Below are 15,906 nucleotides of genomic sequence, written 5' to 3'. Positions count from 1 at the left end.
GACCCACACTGCCCAGGCTCACTGTTCTTCAGGCACCTCTGCAAGTTTGGGGGTTGGTGATTTCATCCTGATTTTGACTAAATTTTATTTTTAAAATCCATTTGTTTTCCTCCAGTAAAAAGATTGATGCCTTCAGTAAAGAGGAAAGGACACCAGTGATTCCGGTCTTTTCACCACGTTGCTTTCTGCTGCATTTAGGCGCATCGATATTTCCCTTCCTTAGGGTGAAATAAGCCCCCGTGCGTTCTCATTTTCTTTATGTGTCATTTTTGGTAGCGTTTTTCCATTTATGGGAAACGTTTTTCATTTCATCATAGTTTCACAGTTTTTTTCCAGATGGGTCTCATAGATTTTCTTTTTAATTTGGACTAAAACACTGCACCTATCTGGGTATACTGGCCCTAGGGACAACCTCGATAGAGCAAAAATGCTCACTGTCCCCAAGACTCAGTCCCCAAGACTCAGCCCCTGGCTCCAGCCCCAGCATTAAAACAAGGAAAACAGGTTTACCCTCGGGTCACCCCCAAGGACATAGTGAGGGTCTAAAAATATCTCCCCCACATGTTCTACTTGCAGCCCACAGCTTCTTTCCCAGGAGGTGGCCTGGTGTGGGTAAAACTGGACAACACAGTGAGAAGGCCTCTTCCAAGCCCTGGATTTCACCTCCTCCATTCATTGTTTTACTGAGTGCATGTGGGCACAAAACACAGCAAGAAGAGCTGGCACTCGGGCCGAGAGTGATCCCTATAGCAATGCCAGCGTGTGGGGATGTCTTCAGTGATTGCTACCCATGGACTGGGAGCAGCTGGAGAAGGAGCAGAAAGAACATCCCAAGAAGGATTTTGCACAGCAGGTGAAAGGGAGAGACACCAGCTTCCCTCGACACTCACGTGCAGAGAGTGATGGCCGGACCTGTGGCTGTCACCCACCATCCAGACAGGTACTTCTGGTGTGGCGGCAATGAGTACCCCCTCTGTACGAGGGCTCTCCTGGGGGAATTCTTGAGAGGGAGAACCCCCAAAGGGCCTGCCCCACAGGATCTCATGTCTGCAAGAGAACCAGCCCCCTCAGGGAGCGCCTCCAACTCTGGAAGCAGGGGCAGGTAGCAGAGCCCCAGGACCACATGGCCTAGTTCCAGGGAGCACCCCTCGTGTGAACCACGTCAGGCGGCCTACAGAGCGGTTGGAGCCACCGGCCATCCCCATCCCCACCGTTGTGCAGACACAGACAGGCTCTGGTCATATGGCTCTGGCTTTGTGTCCTGCCTCTGGCCCCTCACACTTCTGTGATCTACCGCCAGGTCACTCAACCTTTCAAAGCCCAATCCCACATCTATAAAGTGGAGATAACAGGAGCACCCAGCCTCCTAGGGCTCGTCTGAGGATACAATGAGAAAGTCCATAAAAGTGCTTTTGCTTAGCCCGACACACATATCAGCTTCTCCCCCTGATGGTTACTCACCCCCCACCAACATATTATTACTGCTTTCTGGGGGGACAGGGGATGCTCCCCTGGTCCAACCAGGCTTTAAGTCCTAGAGCAAAAGAAGCAGGATTTCAATTCCCAACAAGGATCAGTGCCCAGTGCACAGCAGGTGCTCAGTACATGTTTGGAAACCACCTTGAAGACAATCCCATCCTTGCTCGTTTTTTTCTGACTATTACTGAGAAGATTCTTACTTGGACTTCACATTTCTTCTCCAACCACTTATTTTATTTTTTAAAAAGATTTTATTTGTTTATTTTTAGAGAGAGGGGAAGGGAAGGAGAAAGAGAGGGAGAGAAACATCAATGTGTGGTTGCCTCTTGTGCATCCCCTACTGGGGACCTGGCCTGCAACCCAGGCAAGTGCCTTGACTGGGAATCGAACCAGCAACCCTCCCATTCACGTATTTTATTGTGGAGATTCCAAGTACAAAACATGGCCATAGAAGCCACCGAAATATGAGGATGACTGAGCATGATTTGGGGCCAATGTGGAAGCACATGGTGCCCACTGAGATAACAAGTGGGACAGACTCCCCAAAGCTGGATTCTGATGTTTTCTGTGTGCAAAACCCCTTCTACTTTAGAGAGTCAAGAAGACAGAGTGCACATAACCACAAAGGCAGTGGGGCGGGGTCTCCGTTGTAATGCTACGATAACAACTGTGAGCCCCAGGGGCTGCAGAATGGCCAGCGGCCGTGGCAGGGTCAAACCACAATCAGGGATTCTACTGACTGGCCATTCCGTAGCACCACTAACAACCAGGTGTCTGGGAACATGGCCCAGCCCCCTGACAGCGGGCTTTCCTCAATAATCAGCACGTACGAGCAGACCTCGAAAGAGAGGGCAAATCAAAACTCCTCCTGCTCCTAGATGCCCAGACCCCAGCGCCTCCTGCGCATGCCCCCTGCTCCCTGCCCCGTGCACATCTCTCCTGATGGAGGCCCCACCTCGGCTCCCAGGAATGGAGGGGTTTCACTGTGCAGAGAGACGTCAGAAAATCCCAGCTTCGGCCGGGGTCCCCTCCCTCCAGACCACAGCGGAGGAGCCGCGCCTGTGCCTGTGGGGCCCGGAGCCCCGGTGGCCACTCTGGGAGAAGGTTCGGACCTGAGTGCCGCTGCCTCGCATGATGTCCTCGGGGATGGCGTAGATCTGGTTCTCCATCTCGACCTTCTGGAGACCGTTGTCGGTTACTCTCACCCAGAGCACACGGAAGTTGGTCCCTCCGAGGTCCAGAGCCAGGAACTCCCCATGTTCTGCGGACAGGAAGGGCCACTATTAGTGCAGAAAAGATGAGATCAAACTGCTTCACGGAGACCAAGACTGAAAAGCCACGAGTCCTGCCATAAACGGAGTCCTTGATACCCACTGAGTCCTTAAAACCCACGAGACTAAAAACACTGGTCGTCTCTGGTAATGGCCGTCCAGTGGGCCTTAGTAGTTTTTTCTATACACATTTTTGTGTTGTCTGATTCTTTTTCTTAATGCTAAGCACTTCTATATTACTTTTACAATTGACATAAACAATGAGATAGTTTCACACCCATGATGGAACACCCCCCCCACACACAGAGCTGTTTCCCAGGGGCTCCCAGCCAAGTCCCCATCGAGCTCACGGGGCCTGTCCAGCTCCCTGCCAGAAGTCTATGCCTCCGTTTTGTTCTCCATGCCCTCAGGACACCCAGCACACTGCCGCAGGCCTGTGGGCCCCTGGGCCTGTGGCCACATTGTGATCCCTGTATAAAATTCACTTTTAATGTTTGCATACAGTGATAGCACTGTGAGGGAGTGGACCAGCATCCAAATGGCCATAAATTAATGGGTCTAGGAAATAAACTAAGCAGGTGCCCCTTAAAAATCTTCTAGGCTTATCCAGCTGTAGAAGAATGGTGACCCAAGAGTATGTAAGACAAGAGTCAGGCCAGTCTCTTCCTCCCACTCAAACAAGCCCAGAGCTTAGGCAGAGCGAGAGGGAATCTCCACAGACACAAGTGGAGAGAGATCTTCAGGAGCCATGAGGAAGGCGAAGTCCCTGCCCCCCAAGAAACAAGCAGTGCAGACAGAAAATACGCAGCGGGTCGACGGTAACACAGCTGGCTGCAGGGACAGCTCCGTGCATGACACAGCATGAATGCGCTGAAGACACGCAGAGGCCAGAGCCAGGGCTGGGGGAAGGAGGTGGGCGTGTCCCCTCAGCAGCCTCCTCCACCAGTAATGGCTGCGCCAGTCTTCCACTGCCCTGCTACACATCTTCTAGAGGGATACCGGATTATTCCCTTGGGGATTCACTGATGGGCATGTTTGTCAACACAGCCCTTTTCCCAACGGGAAACTGTCACAGAAACAAGGTGGAATGGGTCAGAGGGTCAGAGAAATGCTCTAGGTGAACGGCGTCCAGGGTTTGTTCTGAACCCAGGTCCCCTCAGTAGCTCCTGCTCAGGCCCTGAGAAAAGCCACGTCTGCCCGGCTCCCTGAGGGCACTCCCCACGTCCCCTACAGTCCAGAGGGGCAACTGAGGGCAAAAATCATCCACCCAAGAGTCTGTGGGGACTTGCCTCCACGCAACTGTGGTCTGGTGGCCTGATACACAGAGAATGTCAGAACCAGAGCCCACTTTACCTATGTCAGAACTCTGGCTATGGCAACTTCCTGAGCCTGAGCCTGAGCCTCAGCTGCTTCATCTCTAAAATGGGAATGCCATCCATTGTGTGGTTGTTGTGAGGGAAAAACTAGAAAATGTGCCTCGGGCACCCAGCCAAGTACTTTAGTTCTCAGTGCCAAGAACTTAGGACACACTCAATAAGTAAAAGAAACTTTCCATCCAGGCTTTCGGCAAACACTGCATGATACCCACAGTTGAGCCTTCCAGGCCTTATGTTAGGGCTGCCTCTCAGACTGAAAAGTAAAACCAACATTGAGCCCTGGTTGGTGTGGCTTAGTGGATTGAGTGCTGGCTTGCAAACCGAAAGGTCGCTGGTTTGATTCCCAGTGAGGGCACATGCCTGGGTTACAGGCCAGGTCCCTATCTGGGGGCATGCAAGAGGCAACCAGTCCATGTTTCCTCCCTTTCTTTCTCCTTCCTTTCCCCTCTCTCTGGAAATAAACAAAATCTTTTAAAAAAATCAACATTGCTGAGGGGAGACTGAAGAGACCCATCCAAGAAAAGCCGCTGGAATCTACCCCAGTGACTGCAGCATTCCGGCACAGGGACGCAAACTTTCTGTTCCCTCCCAGGCATCTGGAGACACCCCCCGCCACCCACCCTGCCAGCTTTACTAGCTACAATTGTTAGAGAGCTGGGACAACCTCAACCCCACCTGGGGTGACTCTGCTTCCCTCATGGCCTTGGGCAACTTTTCCAGGCACTCCAGCTCTGAGGCTCCCCGGGCACTGGAACCTCAGCCAGATTGTAGGAAAAGCTATGTGGTGGTTGTCGTAAGGGATTAAAAGGAAAATCAAAGATGAACTGCCTGCCTCAGCACTCTGCAGCCAGGACACATGCAATCCGCTGAATCGGCAGCCACCAGGGACTGAGGCGGCTGGGGCTCTGCTGCTGGTTCGTCATGATTCCAGGCCAGCCCTGCTCAGTTCACTGGAGAGGCTCAGCTCCATCAAGAGCAGAGGTTTTGCAGCAGTATTTCCTAATGGTCTGAAGGGAAACCACAAATAATAAACTTCTGTTTATAATTCTGTCCCCAGTATGGAATGTCATCTTTGCTTTTTTCCAGACTCTACCAAAACAGACATTCCTCTGCATCCCTCCTCCCCAGCACCATGTACAAATACATGGGGAAGCTCCCAAAACCCAATTTTCTCCGGGAGGTGGGCCCCTGGTAGTACAGGCTTCCCCCACTAGGTGAGTGTTCTAGGAACTCATCTGCATCACCATACCACCTGGTGTTGTTGTGGGAGGCCATGTTTGGCTTCAGTGAATTATTTTGGAGGACTCTTTCAATGCACTTGCCTGTTTCCTGAAGGGTGATTTATGAGCACACCTGCCCACACTGCACTGAGCGTTCACTTTTTGACCAAATACGGCATGACCCTCATGCCCCCCTCCATTCACGGGATCTCACACCAGCAACCTTTTTTGTTTGTTTTCCCAGATGAAAAAAGTCCCCAAAGGGAAACGTTTTGCCAATGTGGAAGAGGTGAAACGAAAAACGGCAGAAGCACTAAGAGGCATGAAAATCAAAGAGTTCAAAAACTGTTTTGAGCAGTGCAAAAAATGTCTCAAGAGGTGTATGCTTCAAATGGAAAGTACTTTGAAGGTGACTGAAGTTTAAACATGTAAAGAATAAGTACACAGTTTTTTATAAATAATTCCTGGGTCTTGGGGTCCCCACTGGTACCCATGAGCATGACTACCGCAGTCAAGAACTGTCTTCCTTCCAAAGTCCATGATCTCTGAGGCAGGCTCGGCACCATGATTCCTGGAATTAAATCTCAAGGTGACTCCTTGGTTCAGTAAACAGATCCCTACACATGGAATGGCAGCTACAAGCTGCACCTTACAGACTGTCGGGCAGACTTCAGTCCCAATGCGCGCATAGGTGCTCTCTGAGCACTGCAACCGCACCTGGAGGGCAGGGCTCACAATGCAGACCTCTCCTGGGACTCATGGAGTGTCGATGGAACACAGAACACATCACATGTGAATATATGAGTACATCATAAGTTGTCGATAATTGTCATCATTACTATTCCTTCTCTGGACTACGTAGCTCCCTTCCTAGTTCTTCTCAAACCCTCCAATCCCTACCCCAAGACTGGAGACAGGACCTGGCTAGGAACCCAGGCATGTGCCCTGACTGGGAATCAAACTGGGGACCTTTCAGTTCACAGGTAGGTGCTCAATCCATCGAGCCACACCAGCCAGGGCTGGTTACTCTCTTTTGTATATGATTAGACATTTTGAATTATTGACTAGCCTTTTAAATTCTTTTTTCTGTGTGCATTTTCTATTTATCTTTTGCCTTTAAAAAAACTATTATTTTCTTAATAACCTAAAAGAGCTCTTTGTATATTAAGGAAAATGGTTTTGTTGGTTGTATATTTGCAATTATTTTTTCCAGCGATATGTGTCTTTTCATCTTGTTTGTGGTATTTCTGCCATGTAAGAAATGTTTAATTTTTATGTTGTCAAAATATTTGCGATTTCTGGTTTATATTGTCTCTCAAGAAATTCTGAAGGATTACATCCATTCACCACTCTTTCTAAATCTCTCTGATTCCTCTGATTTAGATGCGGTCACCACCACTGCTAACATAAAGGACGCAAGTTTCACCATAGGCTTATTTAAAAGATCAAATTCATCTTCTACTTCACTTGACTGTTTGCAAAAACTGAAGCTCAGAATCCTGTCTTTTTCTCCCTTGTCCCAGGACGGAGTCAGACTCTCTCAACGGCATCTGGATTCTTGCGATGATTAAACCACGGAAGACGGGCAGGTGTGAGGGAGGTTTAGTTGGGGTCCAACATGCAGAAGATTTTAATGGACGAGAAACTAACATTTGTTAAGTGACCATCACTTTGTTTATCAACATCATCTCATTAAACTCCAACAACCCTGTCAGGCATTACAATCCCAGTTTTATGGGGAAGAAAACCAGGATTCAAACCCTGGTTCGAGTCTCCAGTGGCGTTGTCTAGTGCAGTGAGCAAGGAGGGAACGTCGTAAACCCTTAAATAAGGAACACTTTGCTCATGAGGCCAAGAGGACAGAACCCCGAGGTTACCAGCAGTCTCCAAGCTGGCCCGGGTGTCAGAAGAAGTCACACTGTGGTTCACAGGATGAGTCCCTTAGTGAAGGTCATTCAGGGGTCACAACTATTGGCTGATCCTAAACCCCATGCCTGCCTCTCTACACCACACCCACACCTCTTACGCCCGTGGTTCCTGGAGGCCGAGGGTGGCCTATCGCTGAATCCAGGACGGAAGCAAATAAGCCATAAAGTGGTGAAAATGAAAGCAATGAGGCCCTAATCTTTATCAGCGACCATGGCCCATTTGAATGGCCAAATGTTCTCAGACTTGAGTGGGAGGTGGCATACAAAAAGCCTCTGGCGAGAGGTGACACGCCCTTCCCAGACTGACAGGACTACTCAAGCTCACTGATGCAAGCTTTTACCATGGCCACAATTAGGTGTCCACTCGTGCAATTTTGCCAAACCTCTGTCCCCGCCTTACTGGATACTCTCCAAACCCTCTCAGCTGAAGGTCCTTCTAATTGAAAGTATTATCCCCCTCCAAAAATAGTGAAGAGAAAAGAGAGGGTATAAGGAGGATAAATAGCAAGGGGAAAAATACAATAAAAAATAAACTATCAAAAAAGAGAGAAAAGAAAAAAGGTACCAACTCTCCGCTGAAAGGAAACAGGGCTCAGAGAAGCGGTGCCGGCCCACAGCGAGGAGGAACCGGCAACGGGAGCGTTGCTAGGCCCTGCCACCCACCCTCAGGCCGCCCAGCAGTTCGGATTCAGGTTGTTGGTTGCCGTGCTGACTCATTTCCCATCCTGAACTACCACCACTCTGCCCACTTTCAGCGAGGCTCTTAACAAACCCATAAGGTCAGCAAGATAAAGGGGTTTCCATTTCTCCCGGGAGCTCACCTGTCTCTGAGGAGGACTCAAGTGGCATTTGACTGACTGCCTGAACTTGACAGTCACCGTCATCTCAGTTGATACAATATCTGTCCTGTATCTGAGCAGGCCGTACTCCAGCATTGGCAATATCACTCACTAACAGGTGGCAGGTACCTGACAATGTGCAATTTTGGAAGGGTGAGGGGCAAGGGCCACTTGAATTTTCTAACAGGGTCTATTTTCAATCATTAGGTACTTGCCACTAATTAAAATAGATCTCCACCTGTCCCTCTCGTTGGGCACTTGGAGCGTGTGCCAGCCACGACTGTAAGAGTGACGTGCAAACAGGTTTGGTTTGGTTTTGTACTTGTAAGCGGCAGGGCCATTGGGCGAAGGCAACTGTGCTCAGAAGTGGCAGTGCTCTGCCTGGTTAAGGTTGGGGCCAGAGCCCAGCCCCTCACCCCAGGGCTTCTTTAGGTGACTAAAGTGACTTCTCCAGAACCACAGGCTCCAGAAGGCTCCTTTTAAACAAGTGTCTTTTGTGCAGCATTCCCAGAGTCTAGAGATCCTTGAAGGTGGTAAGGTCCGCCTTGGTGAAGGTCACAGGTGGCCAATTATGGCATAGTCTCACCTCTCACCTCCTCACTTCAATTTTATTTCTTTTTCCTGCTCTTCACTGTCTTACAGATGGTGTTCAATACAAAAGATTTCATTCTGTTTAAAGTTGAGAGTGGAGTTCACTACATAAAAAATGTTTTAAAAATCACTATTTTGAGAGTCAAGCACTGAATCTGTTTTACGATGCACCAGCCAAATACTTCCCCCATTCTGTGATTAGTTATTTCGACACTGAGCATTGGAGACAGTTACCTGTCCCTGGCTGGACAGGGAGAAAGGGAGCAGTTAGACGCACGCGGCAAGTAGAGGGATGGGAGTGTTATAAGAGAGGGAACCCCTCCCCCAAAAACCAGAATTATCTTCTGGAGGGCGGGCCCCTTGTAGTACAGGTTAACCCCTCTAGGTGAGTGTTTTAGGAACCCATCTGTATCAGTGTGCCACCTGGTGTTATTGTGAGAGGCCGTGTTTGGCTTCAGTGAAGAAATTTTCTGAAGACTTTCAATGTGTGTGCCCATTTCATGATGGGTGATTTACCAGCACACCTGCCCACACCGTGCTGAGTGTTCAGCAGTTTTTGACCAAAAACAGCATGACCCCCATGCCCCACCCTCCCTATTCACTTGATCTCACCCCAGCAACTTTTTCTTGGTTTCCCAGTTTTTTGTTTCTCAAAGGGAAATGTTTTGCCCATGTGGAAGAGGTGAAAAAAATAGCAGAAGCATTAAAAGGCATTAGAATTGATGAATTCAAACACTGTTTTGAGCAAAAACAGTGGAAAAAAGTCTCAATAGGTGTGTTGCATCAAATGGAGAGTGCTCTGAAGGTAACTGATGTTTAAACATGTAAGAATAAATACACGTTTTTTAAAATAAATAAATTCCAGGCACTTGGGGGGCTCCCGTCATAGAAGGAATGATTATTCCTGCTCAGATGAGGAAGGCTGCTCTGAGAGCAACAGAGACCGCCAGGCCTTAGTGGGTGGATATGAAGTTGCCAGAGAGAGAAAAGGAAATACACACAGGAGTCCAAGGCTTGCTTGAGGAATGGCACATCTAGCGTGGCTACAACCTAGAGCTCCCACGACATGGCTACAAGGACGCAGTAAATGCCAACGCCAAGGACTTTGGATTTGAGCAGAAGGTCAGGTTTGTGTTTCCAAGCAGAGGCCAGTAGCACTGCAGATGAGGGCTCTAGGGCCGAGATACACTCGCATTGGGCGGTGATGAAGACCAGGGACCCAGGGCCGTGTAGGGTGGCCAACCACTCTGGTGGCCCCGGATCTACACGGGGCTTTCAGTACTGAAACTAGGAGAGTCCTGGGCAAATCAGATGGCTGGTCACCTGAGAGCCATGTTAGATCCAACCACTGGGGCATCAGCCCTTCCTTGTCACCCAATACCCCAGGCATGCAGCCTTGAACTTTGATGTAGGTCAAAGACACATAGCCATCCATTCACACTGAGTTCCTGAAGTGACTTTATAATAACTCAATGTCCCCAAAGGGACCCCCTACCTACCCTGTAAAATAGGAAGATTCCAGGGGGCACCAGGCGGCCACGCTGAATATTCTGTTTTTCCTCCACTGGGTGGCTGTGGGTTGAGAGACCTTGTCTATCCTTTAGATTTCCAGTGCCTGCTAGGGCACCTCCACAGGTTGCTCTGAGAGTGCACAGGATGGACTCCAATTAAGAGGAGAACTGAAAAGATAAACCTCCCGGTCCTGGGTAGGTAATCCCCCAAAACTAACTTTTCCAGACACGGGTTCCAAGGCACATGTTTCCCATGTGCCTGGACCCACCACGGTCACTACCACATCCGGCAGCCTCTTCTTAAGCTCCAAGGTCCCAGCTATTCATTATAATACAATGCCAGTCTCCACTCCCTTGTTCAGAAATAAGGTAACTCCGTGTTATTAAAGGGATCAAATCACACAGTCAGTTAACGCTGGTGTCTGCCACAGTCAAGGAATAGGGAAATCTGATCTTCCACATCACTGGTTTTCCAAATATTTGGAGCAACAGGATGCCAAAGGCCAAAATGGAGAGGAAGAGACCAATAGAGCTGCCCTGGTTGAAGGCAAGGGCCCGCAGTGCACAAACACATTGTAAATGCTCCCCACCTCCTGCCCAGAACATCCACAGCACCATCGGAATGCACCTTCCTCGTGCTTCTCTATCAGGAAATGTTTCTTAAGCTTAAAATATGTGCCAGTCACAGAGAGGTACATATTCCATTAGCTCCACAGATGTGAAACCACTCTTCAGAGGATTAAAACATGATTATGTTTCAATATGGTGTAGGTGCTGAGTGTGTTAAAATTTTCAGCCAGGCAGAACTGGGTTCAAATCCTGTTTTAACCATATGCTTGGGGTAAGTTATTATAAATCTAATACACAGAGTTTATCATCTGCTGAAAGGGGATAGTCATAACCTAGTCTAGCTAGCACCTCCTCCACCACTGCCCAGGACACAGGGAAACATACACACGCACACAAAGTTTTTGATCAAGATTCAATGAGAAGAGAGCATAAGGTGTTTGGCACAATGCCTGGTGCATGTAAACATTTCATAAACTCTAGCTACTATATATGGAGGCCATTTATCAATACGATCTTCAGTTTACATTGTAGACACCATATTAACCCACTTATTCATTTGTGTGCATGCTACTGATCTATCTCCACTATCTGGCTATTGATACAATGCTGAGCGACCAAGAAAAGGGCTCCTTTCAGGGTTTTACCAGCCTCCACACCATCTATCACCAGGCTAATCGCCCTATATCACATCATGTCCTTGCGTTATATGACTCATATCGTTCTGTAATCATTTCGTCTGTGTAGGCCTTATCATCCCAGCATAATTTTCACTTTTCAAAGGCAGGGCACAAGACAGCTCAGCACACTGCTGCCACACAGAGGCTCAGCCTCGGGGGTCTCTAGTGAGTGAGCTGAACAGCTAGGTCTGTGTCACTAAGAGAAAAATTAATGCCTTGTGTTAGCAGTGGGGGGAAGGGGCAGATAAGCTTAAAATACACCATTAGTGGTGTGCGCAAGGGTCTGGGCATTGGCACATAGCTAGCTGGTTCAAATCCCAACACTTCCACTTGCTCACTCTGGGACTTTGGGCAAGTTGTCTAATCTCTCTAACTCTAGTCTTTCTATACAATGGGGTTCAAACTGCCTAGCATTGGATCATTGTGAGAATTAATAAAATAGCTCAAACGCATTTCTTACCACAGTACCTGGCATTTAAAAAGCCTACAATTTTCCATTGTCATCACTATCACCGTCATCACTCGCTGCTCTCTAAGTGGACAGAGGGTGGAGATACACTCACCCGTGAAAACAATTCACAACTCAGGGAACTAGGGAAGTGCCGTATGATTGATACAGCAAAGTCTTCATCTCACTCTGCCTATGAGACATTGTTGTACCTAAGTGTCAAGATGAGGGTGGTAAAGACACTACAAAAAGAATGTATTTCTAAGTTGGAACATGAAGTTAGACTCTTCAAGGACTTTCAGTTGGGTTATTATTACTTGAGTTTCTTATTATAATGGTACAAAGCCAACTCATGACCTATTTAAAAAGACTGATTTGCTCTAGTTCAGCAACAAGAGCCGATGTAAACTACAACTCTTAGGGCCATGAAGTCACAGCGACCTGTGCTTAAATCCCAACTCGACCGCTAACTGGCCACACGTGACCTTGGCATCAACCCTCAATAGCTGTCTCATTTATTAAATTGGGAAATGCCTCTCTCGTAGTTTGCACGTAGGGCAAAACAGATTATTTATGTAAATAGCCTAGTACAGACATCACAGATGCTCCTTAAATGGTGTCAATTATGCCTGCATTTCCTCTTAAGATGAAACTGTCCTCTGAAAGGCAGATCCCTGAGATGTATGGTGGACACCCGAGGACTGAGGGCTGTGGTTGGGGCTGGCACGACCTATGCACAGCCGTAGCTGAGGTCAGGGCTGCCCAGAGAGAGGTCAGCACGATGGGATTCCTGGCAAATACAAATGAACATTTGACTCAACCCTGCACTGCCAAAAACAAAAGGGTGGCGGGGTGAGGTGGGAGGGAGTTAGACAACAAATATTGGTGATATGGGGCCAGTGGAACTCTCCTACATCATTGGTGGGATTGTGAAATGGTTCAGCCACTTTGGGAAAAGATCTGGAAGTTTATTATAAATTAAATATACCTCAAACTCCATGACCCAGCAATTCCACTCCTAGTTGTTCACCCAAGAAAATGAACACATGTGTTCACACACAGGACAGTCTCATGTAAAAATGTTTACAGCAGCTTTGGGCAAAAATTGGAGGTCAATATTCACGTCATATAGGATTACGATCATACCGTGGCATCAGCATCCAAAAAAGGAACGAACGCACAACGTGAGTAAAGCCTAAGTTACAATGGGTAAGTGAAGCCTTGCATAAAGCTAAAATATTGTATGATTATAGTCATGGAATGTTCTAGGACAAGGAAAACTAATCCATGTGGGAAAGCTTAAGTGGCATTTGCTTCTGGGGACAGAGATTGCTTGGGAAGAAGCGGCAGGAGGGAGCTTCCCGGGCTGATGGCAATGTCCTCCTCTGTTTATGGGGGCAGCATTAAACAGGTGTCAGTTCATCAGATGATACTTAATATTTGCCATCTCACCACATGACATTTTGCACCACAAGAAACAAGAGAAAATACTGAACTCTAGTTGGTAATGCACATGCTGAAGTTTTAGGGCCGAACTGACTTCTGCAATTACTTTGCAATGGTTCAAAAAGGACAACAGGAAGGTGACTAGGAGGATGGAGGAGTGTGAGGAAGCGAACCTAGTAAATACCAACGTGAAATCTAGGTCGTCTGTATAGGATGTTTGTCACACAGTTCTTCAACCTTTATAAACTTTTTGGTGGGAAAAAATAGGGATTTTTATTTTATATACATACCCCAGATGACACCAAATTCAGTCATCTGAGTAAGATACTCTTGGAGCCTTTATGCATATTTCATTTTCATTGGTACCAACTACATTTATTCGCACTGAGTGGCCCACACATTCATGAAGCGCGGGTATTTTGAAATCAGCCCCAACAAGGCTCCGTGGCTGCTGACATTCCCTTCCTTCTCACCAAGAACTCAAACCATGGCGTGGGGTTCAATTTCCTTCAGAGTAATGGAGGCCTCCATCACATACGCGAACGGCCTGAAACTTCCCGACGCCTCTCCCACAGTTTCTACCAGGACTTTGATTACCATTAGATAGCTAGGACCTTCCTTCTCACCAGAACTCCAGCCATAACACGGGGTTCGTTTTCCTTCAGTGTGATGGGCCTGGTCCTCACTCCAAAATGCAGGGCCTCTGGTCATGGGGATGAACCCTCAGATCTGCTCCCTCCAAAAGGACCTCAGGAGGCTCACTGATCCTCTCCCCCAAAATCCATGCTGGGCATGCCTCTTGCTGTGCTGAGTCCTGGACAGTTTATAGAAGGTCACCTATCTGATTCCCCATTAATTCTCAGTTTAGCCAGCCCTCTGATGTTTCCTTTTTATGAATAAGAAAATGGAGGATCGGAGCATAAATGAAATGCTCTAAAGCAGCCAGACTTCAACCCCACCTAAACCTAGAATTCTGATCTTCACCCCACACCACACGCTGGCCTGAAACCACCTCTCACCCCTGGCGAGAAGTAGCCAATTTTACAGATGCCCATGCAGGGCGAGACTGGGTGCAGAGCACTGAAGGCAGTGACTGGGTGACTGCAAGCTGAAAAAAATTTAGTGGGTGGTAATTAGCAACCTTCTTAAAGACCAGAAGGTAATCGATCCGATTGTGTCACATTTAAGAACATACATTGGCCCCTGAAATATGTATCAGTCATGTATCAGTGTTTAAACATATGTGCTTCTTGCTGTGAGTATGTCCAGAAAAGTCCAGAAAAGTTAGAAAGCCACTGATTTGAAGATCAGGTCCCTCTAAGATCAGAAATTGAAATCTGAGGTTTAATTTCCCAGATTTCAAAAGAAACACTGAAAAGGAACGGGCTGAGAAAGGTTCTGAGAAAGGCCAGCGTGGAGTCAACACCGCCCAAACAAGGCCTCCAGCCTTCCGTGGAACAGAATCACCGGTGACAGCAACAGAGCCCAGACTGTGACCGGGCCAGCAAGCAGGTGCACCAGCAAGGCCCATGGGCTTCATGACCACGTCTCGGGGAAAGGCCGCGGTTCCCGCTCACTCTGCTCCTCTCAGCACTTCACCGGAGAACCAACAACAAAAGAGAATTTTCATTTTTAAATACAGGACCCCAATATAGAAAACAGATAGGAGTGAAGATGTTTTATTAATGGAAGGTACCAGGAAAATCCCTCTCTGGCCCAACTTACAGCCCCCGAGGCACTTCTGCTTTATTCGATCTTTCTTTAAGAGCTTTTCAGTATTTTTGTTTTTTATAGACTTGATCTACTGAAGCATCTCTGGTCCTTGATGTCATCTCATAGCTCATAGCCCCAACAAACAAAACAGAAGACCGAAAGCCTTGATGTTGACCACTTCCAGTTACTACACACTCTCACGTTCCCCTCCACGGTTCCATCTCTCTCCCAGAAGCAACCTCTCTCGTGTATCTGGTGTGCATTTCCCAGTTTAAATAATCCTATGATGCGTGTATGTCCATAAGCAATGAATACCATTGCTCCGAGTGACGGTTTTTCACTGACACCCAACTACCATGAGGTTCACGGCCTTCTACAACACATCGCTCATTGTTTTTGAGATGTGCCCAATTGATTCAAGGTCACTGACGCGCCATGCTGTATAGCATGCCATCACATGACTCTGCTGCAAACTACTCCCAAAATGCTGTCATAAGCAACACTGCTGTGAGCATTCTTGGACGCGTCTCCTTCAGTTCATGTGGGAGTTCATTCAAGTTGTAGCTGGAATTGCCGAGTTGTCATACACACACCTTTCAACTTAACTAGTATTGCCAGCCACACATCCCAGGATAACCAGTATCAGTAGTTCAATATACAAGTATATGCTTGAAACATTACACACCTGTGCACACGCACATGTATACATGACCCCGCTATACTAATACAGATGACTGTATCCCATGCTTTGGGATCAGTTGCAGAGGACTGTTTTCTGCATTAATTAACCAGTGCCCAACTGACGGACATTCGGGTTNGACCCTGCTCGGTGCTGGC

General features: G+C 47.8%; 1 protein-coding gene across 1 annotated transcript in view; it reads right to left on the bottom strand.

The window, feature by feature from the left end:
- The window catches only part of HK2 (hexokinase 2), a 60,578-nt gene that overhangs the window by 23,739 nt on the left and 20,933 nt on the right, over positions 1 to 15,906 (bottom strand). The window contains exon 3 of the mRNA XM_037064926.1: positions 2,592 to 2,740. Coding sequence (XP_036920821.1) covers positions 2,592 to 2,740 — 149 coding nt within the window. The remainder of the gene's footprint in view (positions 1 to 2,591; positions 2,741 to 15,906) is intronic.

The sequence above is a fragment of the Sturnira hondurensis genome, unplaced genomic scaffold (assembly GCF_014824575.4).
Source record: "Sturnira hondurensis isolate 20B ecotype Veracruz unplaced genomic scaffold, ASM1482457v3 Scaffold0015596, whole genome shotgun sequence".
NCBI lineage: Eukaryota > Metazoa > Chordata > Mammalia > Chiroptera > Phyllostomidae > Sturnira > Sturnira hondurensis.
The sequence above is the reverse complement of the archived record's forward strand: the minus strand, read 5'-3'. Positions and strand labels throughout refer to the sequence as shown.